Source organism: Leuciscus leuciscus, assembly GCF_965113295.1.
Source record: "Leuciscus leuciscus genome assembly, contig: HAP1_SCAFFOLD_684, whole genome shotgun sequence".
NCBI classification, from domain to species: domain Eukaryota; kingdom Metazoa; phylum Chordata; class Actinopteri; order Cypriniformes; family Leuciscidae; genus Leuciscus; species Leuciscus leuciscus.
Window position 1 is genome coordinate 3,920 of NW_028118056.1, and position 11,485 is coordinate 15,404.

Genomic DNA, 11,485 nt, shown 5'->3' on the forward strand with positions numbered 1-11,485 from the left:
GTGTGTTTTGTCAAACTGCACCATGTCCCCATACTTACTGCTTTTGTCATACTACAGTGCAGTACATTTGTGATATACATTTTGTTATTTGTGAAATTAAAATAACTTGTTCAAACCTTAGCCCTATGTCTTAAAGGTGCCATATAATGAAAAACCTTGAAATTTACCTTGGCATTGTTGAATAATATGGAAAGATAAAACTGTTTCTAAATCATTTTTGCCCTTACCTAAGCCACATACCTTCTGTATAGATATCAGAGACCAATTTAAATATTGTATTAATGCATTCTATTGTGCCTTTAACACCTAACTATAGTAATACAGTATAATTTCCTCTAATCAATTATAACTTCTTTTTTTTCAACAGAACTGTAAACATGTCATAATATCTACGGTAGTATCAAGCTTGAATAAATGTGATTGCTGTAGTGGTCCTTATTCTGCTTTTAAGTGGGCTGGTGTGAGATGTAAGGGTAAGTATTTTGTTCAGACAATTTTAATACTTTTAAAAATGCTTTACCATTGAAACCCTAAAACTGTGTAATCTTGACGTTCTAAATGCATCTTTAAATTAGCTTGAAAAAGTTAACTTTTCATTCTTTCTTTCTGTCTTGCTCAGTCTGTCTGCCTGTGTAATTGTGTAATCGATTCATATTTATATTAGTCTTCTCCTTTCTCTGTCAGGGTTCCCACGGGTCCTTGAAATCCTTGAAAGTTTGTGAATCTGACAAAAAAAATTCAAGGCCCTGGAAAGTTTTTGAAAATAAACACACATAGATACAGGTCCTTGAAAGTGCTTGAATTTATTTTGTGCAAGAAGTTTTCTGGAAAAAAATCCATATTATTCCGGTCCGCTAATGTGTTATTTCGTCAACACTTCGTGGCCATATTAGCTTGCTTGATTTACCTTAGTTACCCGCATTTACGCATTACGCTAAGTGTTTCCCGCGTAAGGTACTTTGTGTTGTACGTTGCCATGACGTTCACGCGCGCAAAACTGTAACAATGTATCTTATAAGGTAACAAGATATAACCTTGCTCTCACTTGAAATCTGTCCCCACATTAAGTCCTTGAATTTGAGAGTATTGGACCTGGAAAGTCCTTGAAAGGTCCTTGAATTTGAAGTTAACTAAGGTGTGGGAACCCTGTCTGTTCTCTTCCATCTTATAGCCACACTTTCAAACACACTGATCATCTATCACTGCTTTATCTATCACTTTTTAAAGCATCTTTTCTTGAATCACCTTTTATTCAAATGAAACCAACCTTGTTTATTATATGCTCAATCTAGTTTGTTCCCGCTTCTGGCATAAAACTTGCTACGAGAAAAATGTGAAGCCCAAACCTGACCCCTCAACATCCGTAAGTATGATTTATTGAATAGTCAGATATGTTTTATTTTTCAGCATTTTTCTTCCTTAGAACTAAACTTTCTGAGTATGTACAAAAGATATGTTTACTATTTCAGGATTCCGAAGTAGAATTTTCCAGTGAGAACATGTCGGATGAGGACTATGTACCTAATTCTGTCTCAGAAGGTTCAGACGTAAGCATAGCGTCTCCAGAAAAACTCTTAAACATTAAAAATACTGAAGTGTTCTGCATCAAATCTACTGCAGAAATTCAAAATGGCAGACCATGCCAAGAAAGTGTCATAGGTTCACTCCCAAAAGTTCCAGTCTGCACAGCACAGCTTGAAATGCCTAGTAGGAAAGCCATACAAGTACAAATATCGAAAGTTCACAGCGATGGCAATACTGAAAGCACTGTTGAGGATATCACAGGCACAGGGGAAGATCCATCTTTACAATCTTCAAATATATCCTCTTCAGTAAGCAAGAAGAATTACTGCTACATTTGTGGAAAACCGCAGTCAAAATTTACACGCCACTTAAAAGTCCATGAGAATTCAAACGTCGATGTTGCTCGGGCTTTGGCTCTACCAAAACATTCCAAAGAGCGTCAAAAACTTCTGAACAAACTGCGGAACAAAGGAAACTATGAACACAATGCAGATGTTTTAGCGAATGGGACTGGATTGTTAAAACTCAGACGTAAGCCAAAGAAAAGATATGATTCAAAAGATTATGTGCACTGTATGTATTGCCATGCAATGTTTCTCCGAAGGGATCTCTGGAGACACGTTCGAAATTGTCTTTCCAAACCAGTGGAAGATCAGGCAGAGCCAGGAAGAACTAGGGTCTTGTCTTTGGCAACAATGTCTAATGCAGCCCTCTGCCAACAAATATCACAAGGTGTTTGGAAACTGCTAACTGTGATGAAAGACGATGACATCTCTGCTGCTGTGCGGAGTGACTTTTGCATTCTTCAGCTGGCCCAGTCATTTTACAATAAACATGGGCAAGATCCCACTAAATTTGACTATATTCGACAGAAGCTCCGGGAAGTTGGAAGACTTCTGCTGATTCTGAGAAAGGAATTTTCTGTACAGACTCTTGAAGATGCTGTGAGACCTGAAAAATTCAATGTTGTTATCCAGGCTGTCAAAAAGGTATCTGGGTTTGATGATGTAAAACACTCATTCCAGACTCCAAGCCTTGCCCTTAAGTTGGGCCACTCACTGAATAAGATATGTGACATTGTACATTGCCGAGCTCTAATGGCAGAAGATGGTGAGGGGATAAAGTCAACCCAAGCATTCAAAAAGCTGTATGATGCTAAATGGTCTGAACTCGTTTCCCACACAGCTTTGACCACCTTGAATGAGGGGCGCTTTAACAAGCCGTCTACCCTCCCTTTCACAGAGGATGTAAAACTTCTTCACCAGCATCTTGAAAAGGTTGTTGATTTAGGTTCTGAGAACTTGAAACAGATGCCATCAGCACAAGTCTATGGCGACCTATGCAAAGCAACTCTTGCAAAAATAATTGTGTTCAATCGGCGACGTGGAGGAGAGGTTGCAAAAATGCAACTCAAAGGTTTTCTAGAGAGGGATACAGCTCCCCTACACAAAGATGTTGCTGTTGGGCTAACAAAGTTTGAACAAAAACTTTGTACACATTTTAGTCGGGTGGAACTTAGGGGTAAAAGAGGGCGAAAAGTGGCAGTTTTGCTGTCACCAGACATGGTTGATGCCTTAAACCTCCTCATAAGCAGAAGAAGGGAATGTGGAGTCCCTGAGGAAAACCAATTCCTGTTTGCTCGACCAAGCTGTTTGAGTTGTTATAGAGGACAAGACTGTCTGAGGATCTATGCACACGAGTGTGGTGCACAAAACCCGGAACTCCTCCGGTCGACCCAACTGCGCAAACATGTGGCAACTTTGTCGCAGGTGCTTAACCTGAAAAACCACGAGTTAGACCAAGTTGCGGACTTCTTGGGCCACGATATTCGTGTGCACAGAGAATATTATCGACTTCCGGAGGCTACAACCCAGCTGGCCAAGATTTCAAAGTTACTCCTCGCTATGGAGAAAGATTCTCTTTCAAATCTCCACGGCAAAACCCTAGAAGAAATTGAAATTGAAGGTAATGCTACTAAAGTTGTTACAAATGACATTTTGAAGTTAACTAAGTATATTCATATCCTAAAGATAATCCCTAACGTAGATCTTAATGTAATGTTCACCAGATATTAGAGTTATCACTATGTCTTCTATTTTTACTCTAACATTAGCAATGTTAAGCTTACTTGATACTCAATTTTTTTTTTAGACAAGTTAGACTTTTCTGATTCGGAACATAGTGAAGACAGTGATGCTGAGGAGGCGCATCCACAGACACAAACAGAAACAGGTAAAAGCACATAAACATACAAACATCAAATCAGTAAAGTCAGTGTAAGAAGTGCACCATATGATGCACCAAAACATTATACAGTAGTTCAGAGATGTCACAGAAGCATAATTCATATAGACCAAGCGCCGCTGCTGTTTGTTATAGTATTTTATTTTTCTATTCACAGATACTGATCCTGCCTTAGGAGGCCCATCTAAAGGTATGAGAATACTAAAACTTTTTTAACTTCAAACCCACATGTGTATATATACTTTTGAAACCAAAATGACTGTTAGAAATGTTTAAAATGCAGTTTAGGTTGCTTTTGATTGCTTAAATTATAACATTGTGTAAATGATGCAAGTTTTTGGGGAGCACTTTACAGTAGGGGTACATGAATTACCATGAATTAATGCATAAATTAATGGAGAATTATGAATTACTTCATCCATTAATATCTCAATTATCAGGAACTAGCATGAGTTCAAAATCTTTTATTCATGACCTCATAGATGAAAAACACCTTAAGACATTCACTAAGATGAGTACATCATCATGATTAATAGGTTATTATGCATGATCTTGATGTTTTCTTTTTCACAGAAAACAAGATTTTTAATATCCATTATGGATAAAGCTATGCTTTTGGTACATGTACTAAAACATTTTTTTTTCTCAAATAAGATTACTTGAATTATTATAATAATATATACAAAAATCTGCATTGCCTCATGCATGCATACAGGTTAGAACAGTATATCAGTAACAGTAATTCATGTGAGAACTAATGTTTTTCATTAATTATGATGAGTTATCAAGCACGTATGTCTTCTTCATAGCAGCCTGCATGTAAATGGACAGACCCCCAACACTGGCCAATCACAGCACAGAGTATGTGAATTCTGTTGACATCCAAATACAGTAGTCATCATTAACTAAGCATTAATTTCTTATGACCTCATCGTGTGTGAACCCTCAAGTAAAGTGGTAACTTGGTCTTCTGGAAATACTGATAAACAGTGTGTTATTAAAGCGATAGTTCACCCAGAAATGAAAATGTGAGGTTCAACTGCTAATCCCTAGGAGTCAGTGATGTAGATGACTTTGTTTCTTCAGTAGAACTCAAAGATTTTTAACTCAAACCGCTGCAGTCTTTCAGTCATATCCCTGATAGCGCACGTACATCTAGAAGATGTCTATTTGACGTCTGCATTTACATCTGCAAGATGTATTATTTAGGTTATTTGCTCATCTGCAATACGTCTATTGGATGTCTCTTTTTAGATGTCACATAGACGTCTGTTAGATGTCTTTAAGATGTTTATAATTTAGAATGTATGTAAAACTGACATCTGAAAGAAAGTTTTTAGACAGCGGATGTTTCCAGATCAAGAGATCTTTAACAGACATCTTGCAGACTTGCGTGTGTCATCTGGGATATAATGGCAGTCAATGGGTCCCAAACATGCACAGACTAAACCAAATACATGCTGTATAAAATGCAAAATGCAAAATACATCTTGTGTATAGGTCACTTATTTGTTTATACAGTGCAGAGTGATTGTGGTCACTACAGCTAATCAGAATGGTAATTACTTGTGCTTATCCTGATTGTTGCAACCGAATTTTGTTTAGCCGTTGTATTCACAATCTCTGCACTGTGTAAACAATGAGTGACATATACAGTCTGTATTTGGATGTAAGACTACTGTATTTGGATTTACATTTACATTTACATTTAGTAATTTGAAAGGAAAAGTAGAGAGGTAGGTCTGTAGTTCTCTACAAGTGATGTGTTAAGTGTTGATTTTTTCAGCAGTTGAGTTACCAGAGCCTGCTTGAATGCAGTAGGAAAAGTGCCAGTATGGAGGGATGAGTTGATGATGTGTGTGAGAGCTGGTAGAAGTGTGTGAGATATGGCTTGTAGAAGGTGTGAGGGGATGGGGTCAAGAGGGCAGGTGGTAGGATGACTGGAGAGGAGAAGTGTAGATACTTTTTCCTCGGTTAGCGGAGAGAAGGAGGAGAGAGGGTGATTGGCTGTGGAAGGGGTCGGTCTGTGCTCCTGTGTGTGAGGAGCTGAGAACTGACTGCTGATAGTTGTTGTCTTGTTGGTGAAGAAGTTCGCAAAATCGTCAGCAGTTAAAGAGGAGGTGGGTGGTGGTGGTGGAGGAGGACAGAGGAGAGAGTTGAATGTCTTGAAGAGTGATCGTGTGTTGGAGGAGCTGTTGATCTTGTTGTGGAAGTAGGAAGATTTTGCAGCATGAACATCAACGGAAAAGGAAGAGAGGAGAGATTGATACATACTCAGGTCAGATGTGTCTTTTGATTTGCGCCATTTCCTCTCCATTGCCCTGAGTTCGGTCCGGTGTTCCCGAAGAACCTCAGATAGCCAGGGGTTAGAGGGAGTAGCGCGTGCTGGCCTGGAGGAAAGAGGGCAGATATTGTCTAGAGAAGAGGTTAGAGTGGAGCAGAAGGTATCCGTTGCGGTATTCACATCCAGAGATGAGAATTGTGGGGGTGAGGGAAGAGAAGAAGACACGGCAGAGGAGAGATGGGCGAGAGAAAGTGAGCGCAGGTTTCGCCTGAAAGTGACTGGTGGTGGGGTTGGTGGTGCAGGGGCAGAGAGTTGTAGACTGAAAGTGATGAGGAAATGATCTGAAACATGGAGAGGTCTCACCAAGATGTTGTCTGTGATGCAGTTGCGTGTGTAAACCAGATCCAGTTGGTTGCCTGATTTGTGAGTGCCTGTGGTGATGAATTGTTTGAGATGTCAACAAATTTTGCACACTGTGCTGTGATTGGCCAGTGTTGCGCTCTGTCCATATTCCTACAGGCTACTATGAAGAAGACATGAACATGCTTGATACCTCATCTTTAATGAAAAACATGAGTTCTGACATTAATTGATATACTCTTCTAGCCTGTATGCATGCATGAGGTAATATTTATTATTTTTCTATATTCCTTTTAATAATTCAAGTAGTCTTACATGCACAAAATGTTTTTTTGTATTTTGAATCATGTGCCATGACTATAGGTTTATCTACAATGTAAAGTAAATACCTTGTTTTTTGTGAACAATGGAAACATCATGATCATGCATAATAAACATAAATCATGATGATGTACTTGTCTTAATGTCTTAGGCTATGTTCACACTTAGTGTCTTTTTTGACAAGAAAAAGTTGACAATGCCGTTTTTTTAGCAAAAAAGAAAACGCTGGCAGCGTTCGGTTACAAATAGCAGCCGAGCGCGTCTTTTGTTGCTATAACAACAGCTGCAACAGTAGCCTAGTGCTGTGTGATGCAAAAAATGTCGAGAAAGAGAAAGTTGGCTCTTGCGATGGCTTTTGAAGTTACCGGGGAGGAGAATGTCGGTTCACAAAGACGTTTGTGGGTGCACGACATTATACAGGAAAGGAAACTGTATGGAGCTCCTTGTGCTCCGAAACAAGGACGATAAGTTTATCTACCGGCACCGTCTCCATTTTTTCTTGTTATTCTTGTTGTTATGGAAACGACAGGTCTCACTACTCGCTTGTCATTGGTCAGCTGTCAAAAAGGCGCTTGACGTAGGGCGTTCTTTTCATAAAAGTTGAACTTTTTTCAACTTAAAAAGACGCTCTGAGCTGCAGAAAAAGACGCCGGCGGTGGCGTCTAAAAAAGCGCTCAGGACTTTTTTGAAAAAACGGTTTACTCCATAGGGTTATAATGTAGAACAGACGCTGGTAGTTCGAAAAAAGACGCTAAGTGTGAACATAGCCTTAAGGTGTTTTTCATCCATGAAGTCATGAATGAAAGACTTTGAGCTTGTGTTAGTTCCTGATAATTCATGAGATTCACACTTGCCATAAAGTGTTACCATGTTTTGAATATGTATTTTATTTTTATTTTTTTAAAGATCATTGCATGAAGGACAAATATCACAGCAGGAGGGAGGAGCATGAACAACCTGGTAAAAGCACACAATCATATAAAGAAAGAACACTGTACTAGGGAATTCTCTAGATCAATCATTTTAGCTGGTTTTATAGTAAAGGAGGATTTTTTGCTAGAGATTTACAGTTTCCACTTAAATGTGTAGAATAATTTATGAAATGTTTGAGTATGTTCCATCAGAACCTTTATTCTGAGCCATTCTATTCATACCACAGGAATGAAGAAAGCTAGGCGGCCTGTTGTGAACCCTACAGGCACCTCAGATGGTATGAGCATCTACCTCACTCAGCCAGCATATCCATTAAGGTTTGATTCAATTCATGCAGACCAAGCAATACTACTGTTTGTTATAGTGTTTTATTTGTCTATTCACAGATATTGAGACTTCCTTTGGAGGCTCATCTCAAGGTATGATGAGAATACTACTAGTATAATGAGAACTACTTATCTATATTGGCCTGTCATGATAACTTTTTGTTGGTCGATATATTGCCCCTTAAAATAATTGTGATAAGTGATATTATTGTCATTTTAAGACCATTTTATGCCAGTGAATGTAAAATAATAATATAACAGCATAATAATGCAAGAAGGCCACACACTTTCAATTAATAAACAAACATTTAATTCATAAATGATTTAGATCATGAAAATTAAGTGTCCAAATATTAGATACCTTAAAAAACTTGAATAATAGTAAAAAAAAATAATAATAATAGTAAATCCACATTTTCTTACAAATAGAAAAAAGACAAATGGACGAAGAACTGTTATGGAGATTTTTCCATCTACAGATTTTTCCTTTTTTTATGTTTTATGTTATGTTTTATGTTATTGTGTTTTTTATGTAAATATAAATGGTGATGTATTGCATTGGCAAAAATTGAGATCATGTACATTTATTGTGCGATAAGTCGATATATTGATTATCGTGACAGGGTGGGATGCAGCGATTATAGATTTTGGCTGTACGATTATAGTCTGAGGAATAATCACGGTTTCACAGTTATCACAGTAATTATTATTCATTAATTCATTTTAAAACACTATTAGTTAAAACAAATAATAGTCCATTTCCAGTCCTGTAATAATTTTACACTGAAAATATATAACAGAATAATGAATAAATAAATAAATAAAAATAAGAATAAAAAGTAATAGTATTTGTCTATATAAAATCTTAGCTAAATATTAGCTAAGTATTTCCCTATTAAAGAGGACAAATGTAGTTAAATGCACTTTAAGTTGTGATCAACTATATTACAAAATTGTTTGGTATTTTCATTTTTTTTGGACCAGAGTAGAAACATTGAAAATAAAAAAGCTCTAACTGGCTTTTGACTTAACAATATAGCCTCCTTTTGAAAATGAATAATGCAGTACAGTGAAAATAAATAAAAAGAAACACATCTCTGGTATTGAATATTAGCAAGCTATACATATCCTTTTGGAACAAAACAAGGAGTCAAAAGCTGCAGGACCCACATACAACATGGCCCTCAAATTGCACACTTATCTTCAGTCCTTTCTGTTCATATTATAGTGCAGAAATGTAAGCATGTTCACATTCTCAGTGCTCAGTCTTGACCTCTGAACTTTAAGCTAGCGCACAGTTGGAAAAACTTTTAGTTGCAGCAGTTTTATTCCGTGCAGAAGAAACGCTGTGTTGAGAAGCCTTAACGATTAATTAACCGTGACGAATTAAAGCACGGTTAATAGTGAAATCAGTTTATCGTTGCATCCCTAGTGACAGGCCTAAATCTATATTAGGAAATAAGCAACCATGTAGTCAGGTCTTTAATTTTATTCTTTTATTTACAATTTGATATTTGATGTATGAGGAATGTAACATTGGGCCAACAGTTAAAACCAATTTTACTCTTACGGATTAGTGACCTATACAACAAGACTTGACTAAAGACAAGGGTTGGTAAGAGTGTGGCTGGTTGGGAGAAGAGGGAGAGGAGCTCTGGCCATCATAGTGTTCAACCCAGGGTTCAGGAACCTGTTTTCCTCTTTTGTAGGGAATCATGAAAATTCTGCTGAAAAAAATCTGGATGATGCTAAAAGGAAGCAGAAACAAGCCTGGTCTCCAACTGAAATTGCAGCAGTACAGAGGCATTTCCGCGACCACATAGCAAGGGGTAAACTCGCCACTAAAATTGAATGCCAGCAGTGCAAGAATGCTGAGCATCCAGCTTTGGCTACTCGCACGCTCCAAAACATTAGGGATTTTGTCAGGAATCGCGGCTTAACCCTAAAAAAGAAACAGTCTCATTAGGTGTTTTTGTTTTTTACTTTTTGTTTATATGTAAGCAGAATATTCTTCTGCTGTTAAAGTTTGTTCATGGATTCAGTATGCTTTCAGCAATGTTTAGTTTAGCTGTTATGCTTAGGAACAGTTAAAATATTTAAGTTGTTCTCTTTACACTTAAAGTAAGAGCGTTTGTTTTTTCATTACACACAGTACACACAGGATGTTTCTTGATACACAAAATGATCTTGTGATGTAAAATATTAAGGGCAACTACAGTAATTTTGCTGTAAACAAGAACAAAATAAACTTTGCTCTTTGTTCACAGAATGTGCATACTGTTATGTCTGCACCGCTTGTTTGAATGTTGTTTCTTCGCTTAAATATGATCACCCACTCTGGGTTTTTCTGCAAACAACCGGCTAGATTTACATTATGTGTATAGATAGATAGATAGATAGATAGACAGACAGACAGACAGACAGACAGACAGACAGACAGACAGACAGACAGACAGACAGACAGACAGACAGACAGACAGACAGACAGACAGACAGACAGACAATCCCTTATGTCACTCCCAAATAGTACATCCTTGAATACACACTATAAAAGGTAAGGTAGCATATTTACAGCACTATACAAAAATATTTTACATACTTGCACAATGCGTGCACCATGTTCTGAGTTTGATCATTGGTCCTCAAATATCAGGTATGTCCCTTTAATACACAGTCTTTACTATTGTGTATGTGTTAAGCCATTAGTCCTCATATATCAGGTATGTCCCTTTAATACACAGTCTTTACTATTGTGTATGTGTTAAACCATTAGTCCTCATATATCAGGTATGTCCCTTTAATACACAGTCTTTACTATTGTGTATGTGTTAAGCCATTAGTCCTCATATATCAGGTATGTCCCTTTAATACACAGTCTTTACTATTGTGTATGTGTTAAGCCATTAGTCCTCATATATCAGGTATGTCCCTTTAATACACAGTCTTTACTATTGTGTATGTGTTAAACCATTAGTCCTCATATATCAGGTATGTCCCTTTAATACACAGTCTTTACTATTGTGTATGTGTTAAGCCATTAGTCCTCATATATCAGGTATGTCCCTTTAATACACAGTCTTTACTATTGTGTATGTGTTAAGCCATTAGTCCTCATATATCAGGTATGTCCCTTTAATACACAGTCTTTACTATTGTGTATGTGTTAAGCCATTAGTCCTCATATATCAGGTATGTCCCTTTAATACACAGTCTTTACTATTGTGTATGTGTTAAGCCATTAGTCCTCATATATCAGGTATGTCCCTTTAATACACAGTCTTTACTATTGTGTATGTGTTAAGCCATTAGTCCTCATATATCAGGTATGTCCCTTTAATACACAGTCTTTACTATTGTGTATGTGTTAAACCATTAGTCCTCATATATCAGGTATGTCCCTTTAATACACAGTCTTTACTATTGTGTATGTGTTAAACCATTAGTCCTCATATATCAGGTATGTCCCTTTAATACACAGTCTTTACTATTGTGT

The 11,485-nt window shown here is 37.3% G+C and overlaps 1 protein-coding gene across 1 annotated transcript; it reads left to right on the plus strand.

Moving 5' to 3' along the window:
• Positions 1–450: 450 nt before the first annotated feature.
• On the plus strand, positions 451–10,138 carry LOC309491894 (uncharacterized protein). The gene is made up of 9 exons (XM_082190917.1): positions 451–473; positions 1,293–1,363; positions 1,470–3,489; positions 3,676–3,756; positions 3,926–3,958; positions 7,640–7,693; positions 7,893–7,943; positions 8,053–8,085; positions 9,702–10,138. Exons 3-9 carry the CDS (start codon positions 1,500–1,502, stop codon positions 9,956–9,958), a joined length of 2,499 nt encoding a protein of 832 aa, XP_082047043.1. The 5' UTR covers positions 451–473; positions 1,293–1,363; positions 1,470–1,499; the 3' UTR covers positions 9,959–10,138.
• Positions 10,139–11,485: the final 1,347 nt, after the last annotated feature.